Genomic DNA, 23,604 nt, shown 5'->3' on the forward strand with positions numbered 1-23,604 from the left:
TCAAAATTGGAATCAAACTTATTAACACACCTGAATTCGAAATATATAGATAAGGGATATTTGGATCCATAAAAAAGGGCCAACCAATATCCAACTTGTTAAAACAACGGTTGGATTAGGTTGACATGTGGGCCATATGGATAAACCCATTTTCTTTTTATTTTCTTCTCCATTTAAAAAAAAAACTCAATTTCCTAAATTTTGGACTTTTTTTTTAGAAGGCCTTACTTTTAGACTTGGGGTAATATTTAGTAATTAACTTACAGAACAATCAGCCTTCTCAAAAAAAAAAAAAAAAAAAACTAACAGAACAATCATAGTCATAAAATTTAAAAAATTCATTGATGCATTTCTTTCACATTTATTAATTCTCACTTTAATTGTTTCTCCATTTCAGTATTTCACTAATATGATATCTCTCTCTCTCTCTCTCTCTCTCTCTCTCAATGTTGTCTTTTAGCATCGAACCCAAAACCCTCCTCTCTTCCTACAATTCTTCACTTTAGTCAATAAGTGATGTGAATGATATTACAAATTTTATAATATTAGCTTTATAAACTAAGATTGTTTCTTTTAAACATATGACTAAAAATGTAGTTAAAAATGTACTTATTATATTTAATTACATTATTGATGTGGTTCCAATAATAATCATTATTGCATCCCTTTGTAAGTATGTTTATAGTTTTTTCTTTTTCTTTTTGAGAGGAAGATGTTTTTATAGTTAAACCATTAATATCTTTATTCTTTAACATTTCCCCATGGTTTTAAAAACAAGAATGGACAAAAAATTGTTTTTGTCCCTGGTTTTTGACCGATTTTGCTGGACCGAACTAGTGCCCAGTACCTAATTGAACCAGTTAAACTAACAAGTTCAGTTTGATTTTTAAAATAGTGAGTTTTCCATCGTCAAACACATAACCATCCCATCTCATCTAATCTCCACATGCCACTACAAGTATATGAGTCCACTTGGGTTAAGTCATCACTTAAGTAAATTCAGCTCATCATTACTATTATTGAATGTTTTCATATATAAACACTACAAACTAGTGTTAAAATTATTCTAAGTAACATTTTTAAAACGAGTTGAAAGGTATTTGTATCTATATCACTCAAATATAAGAGTACTCATATTAATCAATGTATAATAGCAGAAAAAGTAAATTTTGCACATCCAACTTAAAAAATAACCCAAAGCAATCCATATAAAATTGTATAAATTTAGATTGTTGTTATAGTATCACGTTTCTCATTCGAGTTGAAAATTAAAAATTGGTAACATATGTATTAACCCAACATGATAAATATGTCAAGCATGTTATGCAGTGTCGTGTTCATAGTTATTAAACTCGGACCGGCCCAACCAGTTAGACCGAAAACCCAATGACCCACCCAACCTTCATGTAATCGAGTACCTCTACCCACAAAACAAAACCCAACCCGACAACATCGTACAGCGCACGTGATTGTTACTCCTCAAACTTTACTCCGGTCGCCACTGACTTCACTCAAAAGCCACGCCTAACACTTTGTGTTGTTTTGGCGGTTCTTCTTTCTCTTCTTTAGACCATGGTGCTGCTAACCTGCGCCCGTCCCTGCTTAACGTACGCACCCTCCTCCGATGAAGCCAGCATTGCAATTTGGGCTTAAGACTTCCATGATTCTTCCTGGGTTTGTCTTTCCCTTTTCTTTTTTCTTTACTTTTATTAATATATCACACTGAATATTTTTTTTTTTTCTCTTATCTTTATTGGGTAGGTTTCAGTTTTCATATATGATAAAATTATAAAAATTAAGAAAAAAAAGGTCTGAAATTTGAGTTTTCGTTCCTCAAGTTTTTAAAAAAAGTTAATAATTTTGTCAATAAAAATTTCAAAATATATTAGTTTCGTTTGAGAAAGTATATGGGCACAACATTTTAACATGAAGCTGAGGTGGCTTGTGAGTTGTGGTGGCCATGGGTTTGTGAAACATTGCTATGAACACAACAAAGTTAGTAACTTTTTCACAACTTGTTAAGGTGACAGATTGTGATCAGTGTAACATCAGTTTTGTCAAATTACCGATTTTTCCAAAAGCTTAAGCTTTCAAGAGATGGTGAATTTATTTATTTAATCTAACAAGTTTCACTGGTATCAACATGTTTATTGTGCACAAATCATAACCTGCTGCCTAAGCAGTAATGAGAAATATTGTGAAATTTATTGTGTCTTTGGACTTATTCAGGTGTGTGTGAGTGTGAGGTGATGGGCCCGGGTGTGCGATGAGCCCTAGTGTGTGAGGTGCCAGGACGCCTCAACTTGTGAAAATGTTGTGCACATAGAAGAACTCATTTTGTTATTCCGTCTATTTGTCCTTCAATTAGTTTATTATAGACCATTTCAAATTTTTAACATGTCTTTTATCACTTGGTATGTCTTCATTTGAGAACAAGGATCCTCTCCATTTGAAATGGAACACTCCATTTAGAGTTAAGATTTTATTTCTTCTTATAATGGGAATATGTCATCTAAAATTTTAAATGACGCAATGAAACTACTTTATATTTGCAATATTTAATTTGGATCTTAAAATGTTTTCATTCAAAATGTAGAGGATTTCCTCTGGAAGATAAAATTGGTATCTTTTGAATTTTTCAGAGATGAATTTTAATTTGAGGAGTAAAAATATAACTTGGACTACATTTTAGGGACAAGAAGTATATTCTAGCCTTTAAGAGAAGAGAAAAAGAAAAAAGAGCTAAATTCCTAGGAGAAGAAAGATTTACAGCTGAACTGACTCAGGAAATTGTAGCATTGCAGTACTTCCAAGGAATTTGAGAATTGGAACATTGGTTTCTTTTAGAGTAAGTGCAATGGGGTCTAAACGATCCCTCTTGAATTCATCAGTGCCTGTCTCATCTTCGATAGTTGAGGACAAGAAAGATAAGAAACTGAAAGGGTCAATCAGTACAAACCAAGATTTGGAGAAGGGTGCTGTCAAGGTTGTTTATTTTTGCCTTTGTTCTCTGTAATATGTCTTATGGTCATTCTGAATTTGTATTGATTAAGATTTGTTTGATATGTAGGAAATTGGTGTTAAAAGCTCTTTAGGTGAGATTCAGAGATTTAAGGATGACCCGGCAAAAATTGAGACAATGACAGTTCAAGAGCTTCGAAGTACATTGAGGTAAGTAGAAGTTTATGTGCTTTGTGAGTGAAATGTGGTTCATTGTATTTTTGAGAGTTATTGACTTTTGGAAATGGTCTCTATTAGTATGCTTTCCTGTGGATGATGATATTAGAAATGGGTTATTGATAAATTGGAGGAGGTACATTTCAGCTGTATGTCTTGTAATTTTAAGTGATTTATTATGATTTTGATTTGTCAGGAGTGTAGGAGTTCCTGCTAAAGGATGTAAACGCGACCTTGTGTATGCTTTGAAGTGTTTCGTGGACACGAAAATAGATGGTATTCCTACACTTTATACTGGCATCATGTATTGTGGGTGTTGAGGACATGTAACAAAAACAAGAGATTTTTTCTAGATAATCAACTAGTTATTCCAAGCTTTCTAATCTATTCATCGTTGTTCTCTAAACCCTATTGGTGTGCATAGGCAATTTGCTTATTTATAATGGTTAGAAGTTTCTTACATTTGCAGGTGAAAATTCTCTGGCGGTAGAAGGACATGTATCCTGCGTTTCTGCTGAAAGTATGTCCATACAAAGTAAGGTTAAAAATTTATCTGAGGAAGAACATGTTGAAAATGTCAACACTGATTTGGAGGTTCCCTCTCTTCCACGGCACAAGGGAAGAATAAAGAAATCTGTAGCTAAGGGAAATGCAGTTAAAGTTGATGCTAAAATGGTCACTACGAAACAAAAGCTGTCAATCAAATCTGATGGGGTTTCAGGTGCTGTAGAATTTATAAATTTTTTTTCCCTATCGAGTCTAGTAATGCTATGAAATGATAAAGATTTTTGGAGCTTATCTCTCTCTCTCTCTCTTGCCCTTGACCCTCTCAATGGTGTGCTTTATTGTTACTCTGCGCCTTCAATTCATTTAACTTAGATGGTGTGATTATGCTGGGGTTATTGTTGCTAGGTGGGAAGTTCTCACAGGCAAAGAGAACTTCAGAGATTGTTACTGAAGTTGTTAACGGTGATGAAGTTAATTTGCCCATTGTAAAGACTGAACCATGGACAATTCTTGCCCACAAGAAGCCTCAGAAAGGTTGGATCCCTTATAATCCGAGAACCATGAGGCCTCCACGTCTTACCAGGGATACAAAGTATGTGAAGCTTATGTCTTGGAATGTCAATGGATTAAGGGCTTTATTGAAGTTAGAGGGGTTTTCTGCACTGCAACTTGCTCAAAGGGAAGATTTTGATGTGTTGTGCTTGCAAGAGACCAAATTGCAGGCAAGTTTATAAATGCGTATTTTGTTTCTTGAGGTTAAAAACTTCATGTAAAAGATAAATCAAGGCCGGTATGTTCATTAGAACAAATGATATGTTTCAGTAAGTTTGAGTTTTTGGTTAATTTGCCCCTTAGATAGCTATTAAACTACCACTTATCCCAAACTTTAAGAGTTGATAGGAAATGGTGAATTTAATCACATAACCACTATTTTTTGACATTCTCCCTTACACGTGGGTCCAGACTTCCCCTTAAAATGGTGTCCTACACATGGAATTTTTGAACTTTTTAAATGGAGGTAGAGTAGAGACATGGTTTGATTTGGGACTATTTCTTTAATACCATAATAAATTACCACTTGTACTAAAAGCTTAAACTAATAGAAATGATGAATTCAATCACTTAATCATTATTTTTCTAACAATAAACATTGCAGAACATATATGCTAAGAATTTGAATTGATTACATTAACATTTTCTTGTATATAGAGGATTCACTTAGGGTAGAAGGCAGAAAGATGGGAGAAAGAATTAAGTTATGTGAATCTTAATTTACTTTCAAATTGTGAGCCATACTAATTCCTCCCCCCCCCCCCCCCCTTCCACCCACTCTCTTTCTCTGGATGGTGGTTAGATTATCAGGAACAGTTCTGAAGCTATCCAACTGTTACCAATACGTAGTACTAAGACTATTTTTGGGCACATATTTAAGGTGATAACACAAATGCACGCTTGAAAGGAGTGGTAATGGTTAATCTATTATTGGAAGAGCCAGCCAGATTAAATTTGATTAGTTCTTAATGCACGAGCTAAAAGTCTTGACTGGGCCCCTAATTAATGGCCTTTAATAGTTAAGTCATGTGTTGACTGGAGCGCCCCCCCCCAAAAAAAAAAATTTTCTGGTAAAAGCAAGCAAGGAAATGTTTAAGCACCTTATGGTGCACTGCCATGTCCTACTAGAATTAGATGAAGTATTGGCAAGTAATTCCCATATCATATGTTAGATCCATGTCAGAGCCTGAGCTTGGTAGTTAAGAGGCAGTTTCTCTTTAGGGGAACTAGAGTTTTTTCAAAAAATTTCTTACCAAAGCTTGTGTTCGTCTGATTTAATTTTGAAGTATTTGTTTGGCTCATAATTTGTTTGTAATGTATATAAATTGAAGTTTGAAAAGTAGTGAACATTATTCAGACACTTGGTGGTCTTCATTACCTCTACATCTTTCTTTAAATTCACTAAAAAAGTAAAATTGTGCTACCCTAGTAGACGGGATGTATACAAGAGAAAGCCCCAATTTTCTTTAATAAAAAAAAATTGTTATCTAAAGTTCATAATATCACAAAATTCCAAATATTTTGAGAAGAAATTAAAAAATTAGTTGACATCCACTCTTAGAGCAATCTCAAAGATAAAAACTTCAATTTCCTTACTGACAGCTCATTCCTTTCAAAAGTTCTCGCATTCCCTTTCTCTTCAAATACTCCACATTAAACCCAAAGGAATGAACTTCTTTTTTTTTTGATAAGTCCCAAAGGAATGAACTTTCAAAGTTTGATGTTATGCCATTTGCCAAAATGTCCTTTCCAGCTCACCAGTAGATCAACCTCGGTTCTTGGTGTCACTCACTTAACTCCAAATACACAATATACAAGGGTTCTCATTTCCCAAGCAATGTAAACGTAAGAAAAAATGATTATTTTATTTACCTCTACATCTTTATTTGATTGTCTCCCTTTTTAACTGCACTTTCATGGAACAGGAGAAGGATGTTGAGGAAATCAAGTATCTCATAGATGGCTATGACAATACCTTCTGGACTTGTAGTGTTTCCAAACTTGGTTATTCTGGAACAGCAATTATATCAAGGGTATGGCTTTTCTTTTCCAAGAACAGGTTGTCAATTTATTTCTTTAGGACTTCAAGTAGATTGCTATATATGTGATTTTACATTGTGCATTCCTTCTTTTAAATTTTATTATTTTAAATGATTTCCTAAGTGAATAAAATTAAATTGAAAAAAAAAATTAATAGATAACAATGAGTTTGATGATAACCTGGAAATTTCTTTTGTCAATTTGAGGTTATCATGATAAAGCTGTGACCTTGAGAAAAGAACCATGGTCTCCACTGCTGCATAGTATATAATTTTTCTGCAACCAAGGTCTTGCACACCAGTCGTTTTTTACTAAACCTGTTTGTAAATGCTAATAAATAATTAACTGGATTTATGAATGATGTTAATCATTCTTCCATTTCATGAATATCTGCTGCCTCTCTATATAAATTGCAAGAAAACCTTTTGCTTTTAATAATAATCTTTGTTTGTTGGTTTCTGATAAATTATCACTTTTCTGACAGGTAAAGCCACTTTCAGTCAGATATGGCCTAGGCATATCGGATCATGATAGTGAAGGGCGGCTTGTGACAGCAGAGTTTGATTCATTTTATCTGTTAAATGGATATGTCCCCAATTCTGGAGATGGCTTGAAAAGACTGGTATTTGACCTCAAGCATTATATCACTCGTAGTTGTTTTCTTTTCTGGACTAATGACTGTTCTTCTGATTCTAGTCATACAGGGTTACAGAATGGGACCTGTCTCTGAGCAATTACATGAAAGTAAGCATGCTTTTATGTGTCCTCTCTCTCTCTCTCTCTTATAAATATTTTTTATGTCATTCGCTGTATGCTCCATTTCCATGTCTCCTAGTTTGTTTATTCATGCCGCTCTCAGATTTTTGTTTTTGTATTTTCCTGCTTTTAGATACAAGCAGATTCCTTTGTTGTTCATGTTGGATGTATCTCACTCTGTCATAAAAATAAAATAATCCAAAAAGTAAAGTTTTTTGGCAGCATACACTAGTAGATTGAATGATGGGGATTGATTTCTCTACTGAAAGCTTAGTGCTCAACAATCATACAACAACATAGTTTTACATGTCTTGATGAGTTTTAATCAGATAAGAGTTTACCTAAGATATAGTTTTAAACAGCCTATGAGCTTAAAAGCAACAATGCATGAAATGCATACATGTGTGTAAGTGTATTATTATTGAGGTCCAAAGTTCTTTGTTGTTAACTATTATTTTACTTAGTTTTATGGTAAAACTTAATGCTTATGGTGTTTTTCATGCTTGACACAGGAGCTGGAAAAGTCAAAGCCTGTCATTTTGACTGGTGATCTGAATTGTGCTCATGAAGAGATAGACATATTTAACCCTGCTGTAAGTGATCCAGATTTTCATGTTGTGTATGAATCCCCCCTGCCTGGTATTGAAACCTTGGAAAATGGATGCAGACCAAGAAAATATTCCAAAAACACTCTAGTAATTTTAACCCCAGGCTGTCAAAAGTAGAAAATAAGGATAAAGAGATGATGTTAATAAGAGCAAGAGCCTGTATTAAAGATGCAGATAGTTCTATCTTTCTCACTCCCATGTGGTGTTTAACCTTTTAAGGGGTTGTTTCTTTAAAAGCCTGAGGCTTTTGATTTTCTTCCTCCTGTATTTGCAGTGTTTACATGTTAAATGAAGATTTCTATGATTATTTATTCATATATTTATTTAAGTTTATGACAAGTGAAAACTTGTAGGGCAAGAAGAGCTGTTTTGAAGAATTTCAAAATTAGCATATTTATTTAAGTTTATGACAAGTGAAAACTTGTAGAGCTAGAAGAGCTGTTTTGAAGAATTTCAAAATTAGCCAGAAGAGATGAGAAATATCTGTAACATCGTGCCATGAGATATATAACCTTTGGAGTACCTAAGATATATATTCCAAAATGCAGCCCAAGGGTGATTTTCAGTTTTGGTTCTTCTTTGATATGATAAACAGCAGTTACAGTCTCAACCAACTAGAAAAAGTTTGTCTCCAAACCACTTCAGAGGAAAATTCCTTCAACCCACAACATGGTGATTGATAAATCATCCACATGTACTTTTAGTCATATGACCTATTTAATGAGTTATGTAACTTGTTTAATAGAATACACATAGATGGTTTTATGTTTTGCCACGTAATGGGTTGGAGGAGATTCCTTCAAACCAGTTTGGATGAGTTTTTGTCCCATAACTATGTTGTAAACTTGCTGTGGTTGGCTTATTCTTGCATTCAGTGTCAGTTTCAATTCCAGAGTTACAATTTCTTTATTTTTGCATCAATCCATAGGGAAATAAAAGAAGTGCTGGGTTTACCGATGAAGAAAGGAAATCATTTGGAACAAACTTCTTATCAAGGGGCTTTGTGGATACATTTAGAAGGCAACACCCAGGCGTTGTTGGCTATACTTACTGGGGTTATCGGCATGGTTTACGCAAAACAAACAAAGGTATTCCTCAGCCAACATTCATAAATCTAGTTGCTATTTTTTTCTCATTGACTTTGATATTTCAGGAGTACATAACTCCATCCCTCTATGATTACATTTTGTGCGAACACATTGTTATTTCATTCCGAGGATACATATATCCTTACAAAAGTATTTTGAAACCAAATCACGGAGGTCGGGTTTCAATCTTTTGTTGCATTGAACAATGAACCTATAGCTTTGTAAAGATTCCTCAAGGTTTAATTTTTAATGTGTTTAAATCAGTATTCCTATTGTCAGTATTCCTCTAGTTAATGTGTTTAAATCAGTGTTCCTATTGTCCCAAGCCCCTTGAAAAAATTATTTTTGTTCTTGCATTTAACTGGATTGTATTTTGATACAGGGTGGCGGCTAGACTACTTCCTTGTCTCAGAATCCATTGCAGACAAGGCTTATGACTCATACATTCTCCCCGATGTTGGCGGTAGTGATCATTGTCCTATTGGCCTTATCCTTAAGCTTTAGCTCACCCTGATGGTAGGAGGGCTAGTAGCAACTGTTGCCCGCTTGGCACTTGGCCTCGTATTCAAACTTTTAGTTTTTCCGACCTGTTAAAGCCAATATTTTGGGGATGTTAATATTCTTTTGGGCTTAAGATTATGTGATCAACCTAAATCAGAACAAACAGAACTAGTAAGTAGTTAATGGTGGAGGAGTACAAGTGAAAATTTTGTAGAGCTTGTTTTGCCACTGTGCTAACAAAATTTCAGGTGTTCTAATGGTTTTTACATTAATCTAGTTTTGTCAAGAAGCTTTTATTATTATTATTATTATTATTAAGGTTGCTGTAATTTATACAGGAGGTTGAATTATGGAATATTTGTAGTGGGTGGAAATTGAAAAGTCATGAAAATTTGAGATTTCCTACTGTAGAAACCATTCATTGACAATACTTGTATCGCCCAAAAATAAACCCAGCATCTTTTGAAGTACCTTGAGAACTTGACCCAAGTGAGATCTTAAACCTAAAAAGGGGCATATTCTATGCGGTTGGTGTATGCTTTACTCTCAAGCTAGTTAATAATATACTAGCAATAATTATGTCTAAGTACCATGGTTTCCTTTCACTTTTGAAGTTGTCAAAAGTCCATTTTTTAGTGTTAACAGTTAACAACATTGTTGAGCATTCACAAAATGGCCATGTTTTCTATTATCAGATTATGCATGATTCTCTTGTTATTATTATATAAACCAAAGCCTTTGAAATTATTAATTATATGTTTTTTTTTATTTAGAATCATTTTAAATTATATGTCAAGTGTATTATTTACATGTCGAAATGAGGTAGACATGTTTTATGTATGATTGTGATTATTCTTAATCACACTTGTGCATATATAAGGAATTATAAGTTAGGCGTTGTTTTTTTTTTTTTTGTTGGAGGAAAGGAATTATAAGTTAGTTTGAATGGAAACAAGTTTTAAGCATAAAATATTGGGCAAATTACACTTTTGGACCTCCAATAATACAAGTTTCATCCTTATATAATTAAAGTGTCATCCTTATATAATTAATTTTGTTTCTCAACTATTAATTGTATTTATCTTGTTTCTTGGCAAGGAATATTTTGATTCTACTTTCAAATTCAAGTCCTTTTTAAAGATGATTGAGTGGTACATATCAAAATCTCACAATATTTTCACAACACCCTTATTTCGAGTTGTGGTGAGTTTTGATATTATCTATTTTTATTTTATTTTATTTTATTTTATTTTGAATATAATAAATAGACAAATTAACTTGTTGTAAAAATGTTATGAAATTTTGTTATTATTGTAAAAGAACTCAAATTGATGAATGAAATTTCAAAAGTTGAAATACGGAATTTAATGTATAGAGATGAAATTGAAGTCATGACAAGTGAATGGAGTATCAAAAATTGTATTTTGGCTTACAAGTATTTTGACAATTTTTTTGTTAGTCATGTATTTTGTAATAAATATTTGACTTTTTGTTAATTTTGACAGATATCCTAATGATGTGAGATAAAACAGTTATCATTATTTTTTTTTTCTTGAAAAAGCAGTTATCATTATTATTATTATTATTTTGATAACCAGCAATTATCATTAATTGTTAAGAGTGACATTGCTGATTTTTATAGTCTAAGTTACTACCTTGCAAGTACACCATATTTAATGGGAGAAAGTGACTCTAAAACCATATTTAATGGGGAAAAAGTGAATATAGAATGATACTTAGTAGTGCTCACTAAGCATTAGCAATGGCATAATAAAAATTCTATAAACACCATAACTTTTTTTTTATAAAAAAACCCATATCTAATTATTGTGATAGATTATTAGTAGTAGATAAAAAAGTAATGTTAATAGTAAGTACAAATAAAAATTAATAAAAATTTGCCAACTCAACTATTGTGAAATTTTTTATATATATAGTATTGCTTATGAAATAACAATAGTTAGTGGGTGAAAGATGACATATAATGTATTGAGCATATGTAATCATTTTCTTGTAAGAGAGGCAATATCATGTATTCTAATATGTAACATTTCTTTTACATTGTGTCAATTAGGTGGATGGTAATAAGAAAAATATATTACATATTGTGGGGAGTAAAAGGACCCAAGTGGGCATATGGGCCTTTGGACTGTAGCATGGAGGGCCGACCTGCTCCAGAGTTAAGAATTTGTTAACTCTGCGAATTGGCCCATCCGCCGAGGGTCCGAGGATACAGCCGAGGGCGAACTTCTCCTCGGACAGATCCAAGAGAACTCAAAGTTTCATTATGAAGGTCAAGGCACAGCTCTGGAAAGACTAATGGTTAAAGGGGGAAACCCTGAATCTTCGAGGTACATCGGTGTTAGAAAAATACCAAAAGAAAAGGCTACCACCTCCACATTAAAGACTCTGCACCTATCTCCCTAACCGCATTAATGGGGAAGTGACCCCTGAACAGTAGAATTGAAACTTCTGGTCATTATTCAAAGGCACTAAGAAAAGAAATATCTAGGGGAGAGGAGGTTGGAGCAACACGTGGATAAAGTATCAGAAAAGAAGTATTTAAGGGGGATGAACGCCAGAAAAAAGGGGGCGGTCGGTAACTAAGAAAGAAATTAAGAATTGTAACTTTTAAGAGAGAAAGAGAAATAATACAGAAGTAGTCCTCAGCTTACGTCCGAGGAGGTCTATTTGCAATTATCATTTGTTATTTACAAGTGTTTGTAACTCTTAGCCTGTTATCAAGTTCTCAGTACCTCTAACCTAGATTTCAAGCCCACACTCTACAAATTTTATTGTTTAAGGCTCATTGGACCTGAGCTCGTAATTGTCTTTGGATCCAGGTGCAATTGTGCACTTACAATTAGCGCCATCTGTGGGAAATCTAGTCTAGAAGGAGTTGGGATACTATGGCAGGCCTGGGTTCTCACCATGCAGAGTCACAGGGATCACAACCGGAGGATCTTTTTGAGCGTCTTGAGCGTCGAAGGAATCGTGAGAGAAGTGTCCATACAGAATACCCCGCGGCTAGCCATACTCATGTAGGGGGTAGCACCACCCATGAGGATGGTGCTAAAGCCATGCAGAAGGAGATTAATCGTTTGAAGAGAAAGCTACGCCGCGCCAGACGTAGGTCTTCACTATCCTCATCTAATCCTTCCTCAGAGGAGGTCCGAGGAGGTAGCCACAGTTCAAGATCATACTCACCCCCCAGTGCAATGTCCTCTGGTGAGGAGGACGACCAGCCAGCTCGCAGACGCAAGAAGCTTCCTTCTAGGGGCTTAGGGAATGATGCTATGAGCCGGGCGTTGCACCAACTCTCCAAATCTCCATTCTTACAGAGGATTGAGAAAAGGAGGCTTCACAGGAGGTTTACCCAGCCCACCTTTACCATCTACAATGGTCGAACTGATCCGGTGGAGCACGTGAGCCACTTTAACCAGAGGATGGCGGTGCACTCTCATAATGAGACTCTGATGTGTAAAGTTTTCTCCTCTAGCTTGGGACCTGTTGCTATGAGGTGGTTCAACGGCCTTAAATCAGGGTCTATAGGTTCGTTTGGGGAGCTCACTAGAGCATTTGCTTCGTGGTTCATTACGTGTAGCAGAGTACCTCGGCCATTGGACTCGTTGCTATCCATGACCATGAGGGAAGGGGAGACGTTGAAAGCATATTCCGACCGGTACTGGGAAATGTTTAATGAAATAGATGGTGACTTTGATGAGGTGGCGCTCAACACCTTTAAGGTAGGCCTTCCTATTGATCATGACTTGAAAAAGTCTTTGACTAAAAAGCCCGTCCGCAGCGTACGCCGCCTCATGGATCGTATTGATGAATACAAAAGGGTAGAGGAAGACCAGCAGCAAGGAAAGGGTAAGGAGAAGGTTATCCCGCAGGAGAGAAGGGATTTCAGGTCGGACAGATACCATAACAACAAGCCGAGGAGAGATTATGTCGGGCAGTTCGGCTCGGTAGCACCTCAGGCCGTGAACACTGTGTTCCGAGAACCAGTGCACCAACTGCTGGAGAAGGTTCGTAAGGAGCCCTTCTTCAGGTGGCCTAGTAAGATGGTAGGAGACCCCGCGAAGAGGAATCAGAACCTCTTTTGTCAGTACCATTAGGACGTGGGCCACACTACCGAGAACTGTCGGACCCTTTGGAACCACTTGGAGCAGTTGGTCAGTGAAGGAAAACTAAAGCAGCACTTGTGTCAACCTGGTGGATAGGGCAGCCAATCTGGCTCGAACAATCAGAAGAATAATCCATCTCGGCCGGCATTGGGAACAATTAACATTATCTTCGCTGCACCTAGCAGGACTGGCTCAGGTCCCACTAGGGTGATGGCGGTTTCCCATTCTCAGGCCGAGGAGGCAGGCTGGAGGCCGAAGAAGTTGAAGGTGACTTTACCCGTCTTGGGATTTTCGGAGGAGGATAAGGTTGGTACCATTCAACCCCATGACGATGCTCTTGTGGTCACTCTCAGGATAGGGAGCTACGATGTGAAGAGAGTGATGATTGATCGTGCGCGGTGCGGTATATCATGTACCCTTATTTATATAAGGGGCTAAGGCTGAAGTTGGAAGATCTTACCCCTTATGACTCGCCACTCATAAGCTTCGAAGGAAGGGCCGTTGTGCCGAAGGGACAAATTCGTTGCCCGTCCAATCCGGCCGAAACGGCCGAGGTGGATTTCATTGTGGTCGACGCGTACTCCCCATATACGCCATCCTCGCCAGCCGTGGCCGCACGCTCCGGAGCCGTCTCCTCTACCTTGCATGTTAAGGTTAAGTTCCCCTCGGGGGAGTATGTTGAGGAGATCCTCGGCAGCCAATTGGTGGCCAGGCAATGCATATCGGCCGCAGTGCTTCATCAGACAGAAGCCGAGTCATCAGCTTTGTCCATCCAAGAGTCATAGCAATTAACAACTCCGGATGCACCTCGGAGCGGTGACGGGGAGAGGAGGCATTTGTCGCGAGGAGTTGCAGAAGTTTTGATAGCAGATGACCCAGAGAGGTTCTTCCAAGTTGGCATACGTTTGCCACACCAGGAGAAGATGGAGTTGTTGGAATTTCTGAAGGACAATATTGATGTTTTTGCGTGGGAACCTTATGAGGCTCCAAGCGTAGATCCGAGCTTCATTTGTCATCGTTTAAACGTCAACCCTGCCATTATTCCGAGAAGGCAGCCACCTCGGTGTTCTTCCAAAGAACATTTCGAGGCTGTGAAGGAAGAGATGCTCAAACTCAAGAGGGCTGGGGCTATTAAAGAAGTTTTCTACCCCGAATGGTTGGCGCATACGGTTGTGGTTAAAAAGAAGAATGGAACGTGGAGAATATGTGTGGACTTCACAGATTTGAACAAGGCCTTCCCCAAGGATTCGTTCCCAATGCCGCGTATTGATCAACTGGTGGATGCCACTATCGGACATCCTCGAATGAGTTTTTTGGATGCCTTCCAGGGTTACCATCAGATTCCATTAGCATTGGAGGATCAGGAGAAGACTGCTTTCATTACTCCAACGGGGAACTACCACTATAAGGTCATGCCATTTGGGTTGAAGAATGCTGGGGCTACCTACCAAAGAATGATGACCAGAATGTTTGAACAGCAACTAGGGAAGACCATTGAGGTGTATGTAGATGATATGGTGGTGAAGAGCAAAACAATAACTTCACACGTCAAAGATCTAGCCGACACCTTCCAGATGCTAAGAAAATATAAGCTGCGCCTTAACGCCTCAAAGTGCTCTTTTGGCGTGGGGTCTGGAAAGTTCTTGGGATATATGATTACTCATAGAGGCATAGAGGTAAACCCAGCACAGGTTAAGGCTATTCAGGATTTGCAGCCGCCTCGGAACCCAAAAGAGATCCAGAAATTGACCGGAATGATTGCTGCATTGAATAGGTTTATCTCTCGGTTAGCCGACCGATGCCGTCCTTTCTTCCAATTGTTGAATAAGTGGAAAGGGTTTCAATGGACCGAGGACTGCGTGTTAGCTTTCCAACAGCTTAAGCAATATCTTTCTCGGCCACCCATTTTGTCTCGCCCCGAGGCAGACGAGGTCTTGTTTGCTTATCTGGTAGTGGCCGTCCACGCGGTCAGCCTGGTCCTTATAAGGAATGAAAGCGGGGTGCAAAGACCGGTTTACTACGTTAGTAAGTCTTTGAATGAGGCCGAGGTATGCCATTCCGTTTCACGGAGAAAGCACTTCGGCCATAATTCATGCCACGCACAAGCTTCCTCATTATTTTCGGTCTCACCGTGGTGGTTCTCGACCCAATTGCCTCTCAAGGCGGTGTTGCAGGCGCGGATTACTCCGGTAGGGTGGCAAAGTGGGAACCATTTTAGGAGCTTTTGACGTTAAATACAGCCTTGCACCTCGATGAAGGGGCAGTCCTCGCCGACTTGGTAGCGAGTTTACCGAACCATTGCTAGAAGAAACTCCGAAAGAGGCGCGCATGGATGAAAAATCGAGTTGGTGTGATCACGCCACCGGCATGATTCGACTTGGAAAGTGTATGTGGATGGGGCAGCTAATCAGAGAGGGTCTGGTGTTGGACTTGTTCTAATGTCCCCTGAGGGGATTGTCTTCGAAAAATCTTTGAGATTGGCGTTCTCGGCTACTAATAATGAGGCCGAGTATGAAGCAGTCTTGGTGGGCATGAAGATGGTATGTAGGATGGGTGGAAAGGACATCCATGTGTTCTAGGACTCTCAGTTAGTGGTCGGCCAAGTCATGGGGACCATGGAGGCTAGAGACCCCAGAATGCAGGAATATTTGGCCCAGGTCAAGCGTCAGCAAGCTGAATTTGACTCCTTCGTCTTAGCTCACATTTCTAGGAGTGGAAACACCCATGTAGATTCTTTGGCTACGTTAGCAACGTCTTCGGCTCAGGTTTTGCCCAGGATTATCATCGTGGAGGATTTGCTAAAGCCAACTCTTACCATTGTTAGCGCAGTTCGCATTCATCTGATAAGGCTTGGACCTAGTTAGATTGACCCGGTTATATCTTTTCTTAAGAATGACATCCTTCCTGAGGACAAATCTGAAGCAGATAAGATACGTCGAAAGGCGCCACGTTTCTGGTTGTCCGAAGACCAGAAACTGTATAAACGGTCATTCTCTGGACCATACTTGTTGTGTGTGCATCCTGAATCAACGGAGGCACTTCTGGAAGAACTGCATGAAGGGATTTGTGGGAGCCACACCGGGGGAAGGTCCTTAGCCCACAGAGCTCTGACTCAGGGTTATTGGTGGCCTAATATGCAGAGGGGGGCTCAAGATTATGCTCGAAAGTGTGATCAATGCCAGAGGTTCGCCCCTAATATTCATCAACCAAGAGGGGCTCTCAACCCTCTCTCCAGTCCTTGGCTTTTTGCACAATGGGGATTGGACATAGTGGGGCCATTTCCGAGGGCTGCAGGAAACAAAAGATGGCTTCTCGTGGGAACAGACTATTTCACTAAATGGGTTGAGGCCGAGCCCTTAGCAAATATCAGAGATGTTGATTCCAAGAAGTTTGTCTGGAAAAACATCGTCACTAGATTCGATATACTACACACACTTATCTCAGACAATAGCGTTCAATTCGACAGCAAGGCTTTTAGGAAATATTGTGGTGACATGGGCATCATAAATAGATACTCCACCCCAGCTTATCATCAGGGAAATGGGCAAGCCGAGGCCGTTAACAAGGTCATAGTCAGTGGGCTGAAGAAAAGGTTGGACGATGCGAAGGGTAGATGGATAGAAGAGCTCCCACATGTTCTGTGGACGTATCAGACTACACCGCGCAGGTCCACGGGAGAAACGCCATTCTCTATGACTTATGGAGCCGAGGCGGTGATACCTCTGGAATCTGGTTTTCCCACCCTGAAGACGAGTTCTTTTAGCCCAGAGAATAACAACGGCCTCCTAGAGAAAGGTCTTGATTTACTTGAGGAACGACGCGAGGCAGCTATGGTCCAAATGGCTTATTATCAACAGAAGCTTAAACAGGGATATGATGCCCACGTGAAACTAAGGCCACTCGCTCCTAGGGATCTTGTATTGAGGAAAGTTGTGGGCACTTCTAAGAACCCAGTTTGGGGTAAGCTAGGACCAAACTGGGAAGGCATCTATCGCATTATTTCAGTAGAGGGCATAGGGTCATATCGGCTAGCCGACCTAGATGAAAGAATTGTACCACGCCCATGGAATGTAAATAACTTTCGAAGGTATTATTATTAATAAAATGTGCTTTTGTTTGTTATCAGTTCAAAGTTATAAATACCTTAGGGGCTTACAATTACTATTCTTAAGAGTCAAACAGAAACTTGGTTAAGTGTAGTCCTCGGACCACAAACCCTGTGAAAATTGATATCTTATCATTTGTTAAACAGAACCTTAGTTATGCCGGGTCCTCGGACCTCCTACTTTGGAAAAATTAACATTTGAAGTTACTATTCATAAGAGTCAAACAGAAACTTGGTTAAGTGTAGTCCTCAGACCACAAACCTTGTGAAAATTGATATCTTATCATTTGTTAAACAGAACCTTAGTTATGTCGGGTCCTCGGACCTCCTACTTAGGGAAAATTAACATTTGAAGTTACTATTCGTAAGAGTCAAACAGAAACTTGGTTAAGTGTAGTCCTCGGACCATAAACCCTGTGGAAATTGATATCTTATCATTTGTTAAACAGAACCTTAGTTATGCCGGGTCCTCGGACCTCCTACTTTAGGAAAATTAACATTTGAAATTACTATTCGTAAGAGTCAAACAGAAACTTGGTTAAGTGTAGTCCTCGGACCACAAACCCTGTGGAAATTGATATCTTATCATTTGTTAAACAGAACCTTAGTTATGCCGGGTCCTCGGACCTCCTACTTTGGGAAAATTAACATTTGAAGTTACTATTCATAAGAGTCAAACAGAAACTTGGTTAAGTGTAGTCCTCGAACCACAAACCTTGTGGAAATTGATATCTTGTCATTTGTTAAACAGAACCTTAGTTATGCTAGGTCCTCAGACCTCCTACTTTGGGAAAATTAACATTTGAAGTTACTATTCTTAAGAGTCAAATAGAAACTTGGTTAAGTGTAGTCCTCGGACCACAAACCTTGTGGAAATTGATATCTTGTCATTTGTTAAACAGAACCTTAGTTATGCCGGGTTCTCGGACCTCCTACTTTGGGAAAATTAACAGTTAAAGTTACTATTCTTAATATCTTGTCACTGTTCTTATTCCTATCACACGTTTTGTGGAAATCAGTATCTTACCATTCATTAATTCGGATCTTAAGTTCTATATCTTTAAGTGTTAAGCAAATTTTTGTAAGGAATGGTCATCGGACCTTACATCCTACTGAGAGTAATACCTCAAATTACAAAAGTTTAACCATCATAGGAATTTTCTAACTAAGACATTGTTTAATATCCAAATTAAGTTAATCTCTGTCAGGTTCTTAAGTATTCTACTTTGCAAAGCAAATATGCGCATGGCTGTGTGGAGGTTGTAGTTGTGCAACTCCTGGAGTTAGATTTGTTTGTTCTGTTCTTCCTTTAACTATGTATTAATGAGAACTTTTACGACAAGTACAAAAAGAATAAAGTAAAACCAATGCAATATGAGCGAAAGTCATGCAAAAAGTTGTCTTTCATTAATTATTCTGGCATACATTACATGCTAAGTTCTGATTACAAAGCAAGAGAAGTCCTAGGCTGGTCCCTAAACTCTTGGAGGGGGGTCCTGCTGAGAGGTGCTGGTTGCCTCGGTGTTTCTTAGCTCCAACTCAAAGGAAGACAGAACTTGCTTCCCTTTGTCTGCTACATTTGTTGGAGGGACATTAGGCTCCACATTCTAGCTCAAGCCCTTCTCGGCATCCCCACCCCCTTCCTTCTCTTTGTTGGAACCTAAAGGTTCTGTAGGATCTGGAACGAGCTTCGGGACCACAAGAGGAAGGGCAGGAAGAGCTGCCTCAAGGGCAGGAGCAACAATAGGAGCCTCTTCTATCTCCTGTATGTCCAGGGGAAGCCAAACATTCTCGGACTTCCTCAACTCCAAGGCTGAAGGAACCCCTGCTACATTTAGAGCTTCCCCTCGTACTTGCCGACGCATCCCGCACAAGGCCGCGAAAGCCTCTCCGTCACTCGCTCCTCTCGTCGCAGCTACCCCTTCCTCATAACTCGCCTGCTTGGCGGCCTCTAGAGAGCGTTTGAATGCGTTGGCTTCCTCCTTCATTCGCGCAAGCTCCTTCTCCAAATCCGAGCGCTCCCTTTGGGCTTGGGCGAGCTCGTCATCTTTTTCACGGAAAAGCTTGCGCTGCCCTTCTATTTGGGTCTTCATAGTCTTCAGGCTGGCCTCGGCACCGTCTCTTTCTCTTTTGAGATCAGCCACCTGAGAGACGAGTTTCTCATTTTCTGCGAGGGCTTGGCCTAGGGACTTCTCAGTCTCCATTCGAATCTCAAGTTCCATTCTGGCCTTCTTCCGAGAGTCCTCTATAAACTTCTTGGCTACAAAGACTTCTTGAACGGCCTACATAAAGTGTTAGAGAATTAGATATAGCAGGACACTCATTAATAATCCAATATTATGAAGAAGGGAATATTCATAAAAAATTAAACTTACCAGGGCTAATTCCCTTTTTAAAGACAGGAATAGTTGAGGTTGGCTCATTCTCTCCAAGGTTTCCATGTCCTTGGGCAGCAGGAGAGGGCGTTCCAACGCATCGGTCAGGTGGTGGGTGTGGCCTTGTTGGATTGCCCTGATACTAGACTGGCAAGAAATTGGTGCACCGTCCAGTTTTAGGTCAGGAGACCAGATGGCTGGTGCTCAGCGCACTTCGGCCACATCTCTGATCTCCCCACTCTCGACTGAACGAGCCCTACCTTTGCCCTTGTCTAGCTTCTGCTGCTGAGCTGGCTGCGGCTGTTGTCGTGGTCTTTTTTGTTTTTCGCTAGCAGTCTCCTCGGCCTCCCCCTTTCTTTTCTTTTTCGGCTCCTCAGCTGGAAGCTTGGGTTCGGCTGGAGGAGGGGGAGGTGGCAAGGATGGAAGAGCTTGGGACCCTCCTGCCTTCTTCTGGGCAACTTTTTCGCCTCTCTTGGTCAGAAGACCGTGAAGTTTGTCCATGTCCTCCTCGGAGTCGTCTTCGGGGTGGGCAACAACGAACCCTGCAATTCCAAAGGCCTTGGTGGGCTCTTCTTCCTCGTCAGAAAGTACGACGAATTGGTTTCCTCGGAGTCTTTCGACGTCCTTGAGCTGAAAGTTATCTATTTCGTCATCTAGTGTGTGTGAAGAGGACACCTGGTCCTCCGGGACAGCAGTTGCTTGGGAGTGTGTTGAGAAGGGGATCGCCGTAATAGGATGGCTGTACAGGATGGTGTTGGGGTCGTCGGGAAGGTCGTGGTCGGCTAAGAAGTGCAGCCTGGCTACGTGAATCCTTCTTCGCCTCCAGTCACCCGCAATTATTGTGTTCTCGATCTCCTGGAGGTCCGAGGAGATAGGATTGTACCCTAGAATCAAATGAGCCGCCCTAAGTTGTAAGTCTTCGTTGACGAACACCTCGGAGCGCAGCACTCGATTCAAATAGGCAACGTTGCAATGGCTTAAACGTGGGCGTACGAGTTGCTTATCTGCAAAAAAGACATCCAAATAAACAAACATGGTCAGATTTGTAGAACATGTAATAAATTAAAGTTAGACGCTCAAGTAAATGCAAATGCACATTCCTAGATGATAGAGGGAGTTATAGGGTGGGAAGTTAAATCCTAAGATGTCGCACCTGGATCTCCCCACTCAACTGGGCAGTGGGGGCCGTCGTGCCAGTTGTCTGAGACGATGAGGTAGTCATCCTTCATGCCTTTATTAGACTTGGGTAAACAGGAGATTAACCTAACTACGCTAGAACGGGATTTGATGTAATAACCTATATTTTTAAGTTTATCGCACTCGTACATGAAAACAACGTCGTGCCAGGTAAGGTTGAGACCCATCTGCTCGTTTAGAGCGTCAACACTACCTAAGACTCTAAAAACATTGGGAGCGCACTGATCAGGACACAACCGGTGGTTGCGGAGGTACTCCCTGGTTACGGGTTTCATTAGGAGGGTCATTCCACCTTCTACGAAGGCGACCATAGGGATGATGACCTCTCCGATTTTCCTAGAACCGGCCACGGCTTCTGCCGGGCAGTATTTTAAACCTACGTCGCTGGGAATGTTATACTTAGCTCTAAAACCTTCCATCCCAGCGGCGGTATCAACTAGACACATAAACTTTCCCATCAGAAAGGAATGAAAGACTAAGTTCTAAGAGGGAAAATGGTTAGAAGGGGAGCCAAGGACAGGATCTGAGGAGAATGAGTTAAGGAAAATGAATAATCACTTACAAATTTGAAGTTGTGCGAATTTCCACGGATTTGTGCAGACAAAAGGTGATTACTGATGTTTTGATGGGATTAGCCTCTGAAGAAATAAATGAAGGCGCAGGTTCCCGAAGCGTCACGACGTGCGGGAAGCGGCCTCGAAATTACATTTGTCCCGCCCAAATTTTCATAGAGTAACAAGGGCTGTTGGATGCCCATTTCACCGTTGAACGTGGGGGACAAGGCGTAACTTACGGTAATAAATGCGCGCGTTTTTGAAAATAAAACCGCCAAGTGGCATCTTCTGGAACGCGAAACGGTCTCCACACGTGCAATTATTTACAAAACGTGTGAGGTAAGTCCTCGTTGTATCAAAACCCTATTTTTCTCCTCGGATGATGAAAAATAGAGTTTTGAGGGGCTATTGTATGGAGTAAAAGGACCCAAGTGGGCATATGGGCCTTTGGACTGTAGCATGGAGGGCCGACCTGCTCCAGAGTTAAGAATTTGTTAACTCTGCGAATTGGCCCATCCGCCGAGGGTCCAAGGATACAGTCGAGGGCGAACTTCTCCTCGGACAGATCCAAGAGAACTCAAAACTTCATTATGAAGGTCAAGGCACAGCTCTAGAAAGACTAATGGTTAAAGGTGGAAACCCTGAATCTTCGAGGTACACTGGTGTTAGAAAAATACCAAAAGAAAAGGCTGCCACCTCCACATTAAAGACTCTGCACCTATCTCCCTGGCCGCATTAATGGGGAAGTGACCCCTGAACAGTAGAACTGAAACTTCTGGTCACTATTCAAAGGCACTAAGAAAAGAAATATCTAGGGGGGAGGAGGTTGGAGTAACACGTGGATAAAGTATCAGAAAAAGAAGTATTTAAGGGGGATGAACGCCAGAGAAAAGAGGGCGGTCGGTAACTAATAAAGAAATTAAGAATTGTAACTTTTAAGAGAGAAAGAGAAATAATACAGAAGTAGTCCTCGGCTTACGTCCGAGGAGGTCTATTTGCAATTATCATTTGTTATTTACAAGTGTTTGTAACTCTTAGCCTGTTATCAAGTTCTCAGTACCTCTAACCTAGATTTCAAGCCCACACTCTACAAATTTTATTGTTTAAGGCTCATTGGGCCTGAGCCCATAATTGTCTTTGGGTCCTGGTGCAATTGTGTACTTACACATATAACATAAACATAAGATACATTTTTCTCAAATAGGTCTAGTAGAGTGAGACGTAGATAGGAAATATATATAATCAATTAAAAACAAAAATGAAGAGTCTGATGTTAGATAAGCTAATCAAGATAGGTAAGATAACCTCCTCTCCTTCTTCTTCTTCTTCTTCTTCTTTTTTATTTTTTATTTTTTATTTTTTTTAAGGAGAAGATAGGTAAGATAACTCATTCTTAAAAAAGAAAAAAAGAGAGATAGTTAAGATAACTTTTTAGATATCTAATTAAAAATTTACCATATATATATAAAAAAAATTTAATAGGAGAAAATAATTTAACTAATTTACCAAAAAAAAAGTAATTTAACTCATATTATTGTGATGGGTTTGACTGTGTCAAAGATTTACAAACCTACTGATAGGGGCTTAGCTTAATTTGTAAGGCTCGGACACTTCGTCTAACCCACTTAGGTTCGAGTCCCGCTGCCAGCAAGAGTCCATTGGTGGGCATCCACATAGGTTGGCCCATGGACTTTAACCTTAGCACTCTGCGCGGGAGCTGGCGTAATCTAACTAACTCCTATTTTTGTAAAAAAAAAAAGAAAAAAAAAGAAAAAAGAGGAGAGATTTACAAACCTTGGTGAATGGGACAAAAATAATAATAAAAAAAAAGACAGAAGAAAGAGGAAAATCAACACTGGGTGAGCAATAGCCAATCTAAGGTGAACTCATTGCTGATGTGGAGAATAAGATGACATGGCAAGCTATGATTGGGCCAAATGACACGACAATGAAAATGAAAAGAAAAATTCTTCCTCCACCTCAAAATTCTAATTCTAGCCTGGTCCAAAACGCA

General features: G+C 39.5%; 1 protein-coding gene across 3 annotated transcripts; it reads left to right on the forward strand.

Moving 5' to 3' along the window:
• Positions 1–1,456: 1,456 nt before the first annotated feature.
• On the forward strand, positions 1,457–9,558 carry LOC142609480 (DNA-(apurinic or apyrimidinic site) endonuclease, chloroplastic). 3 transcript variants are annotated; one of them, XM_075781075.1, is made up of 12 exons: positions 1,457–1,674; positions 2,805–2,986; positions 3,071–3,171; positions 3,374–3,453; positions 3,647–3,898; positions 4,090–4,406; positions 6,162–6,269; positions 6,761–6,898; positions 6,973–7,020; positions 7,545–7,625; positions 8,569–8,728; positions 9,111–9,558. In XM_075781075.1, the coding sequence occupies exons 2-12, from the start codon at positions 2,858–2,860 to the stop codon at positions 9,230–9,232; spliced, it is 1,536 nt and encodes a 511-aa protein (XP_075637190.1). In that variant the 5' UTR covers positions 1,457–1,674; positions 2,805–2,857; the 3' UTR covers positions 9,233–9,558. The 3 variants fall into 3 exon arrangements, with proteins under 3 accessions (XP_075637190.1, XP_075637188.1, XP_075637189.1); XM_075781073.1 differs by having other exon boundaries at positions 1,502–1,674; positions 2,797–2,986; XM_075781074.1 differs by having other exon boundaries at positions 1,516–1,674; positions 2,693–2,986.
• The last annotated feature ends 14,046 nt before the right edge of the window (positions 9,559–23,604 follow it).

Source organism: Castanea sativa, chromosome 9, assembly GCF_040712315.1.
Source record: "Castanea sativa cultivar Marrone di Chiusa Pesio chromosome 9, ASM4071231v1".
In the NCBI taxonomy this organism is placed as follows: domain Eukaryota; kingdom Viridiplantae; phylum Streptophyta; class Magnoliopsida; order Fagales; family Fagaceae; genus Castanea; species Castanea sativa.

Coding starts and splice junctions, on each gene's coding strand:
- LOC142609480 (XM_075781073.1), top strand. CDS start 1,625: ATGAAGCCAGCATTGCAATTTGGGCTTAAGACTTCCATGATTCTTCCT. Junction 3,172..3,373: donor GAGCTTCGAAGTACATTGAG/GTAAGTAGAAGT, acceptor TTGATTTGTCAG/GAGTGTAGGAGTTCCTGCTA. Junction 3,899..4,089: donor CAAATCTGATGGGGTTTCAG/GTGCTGTAGAAT, acceptor TATTGTTGCTAG/GTGGGAAGTTCTCACAGGCA.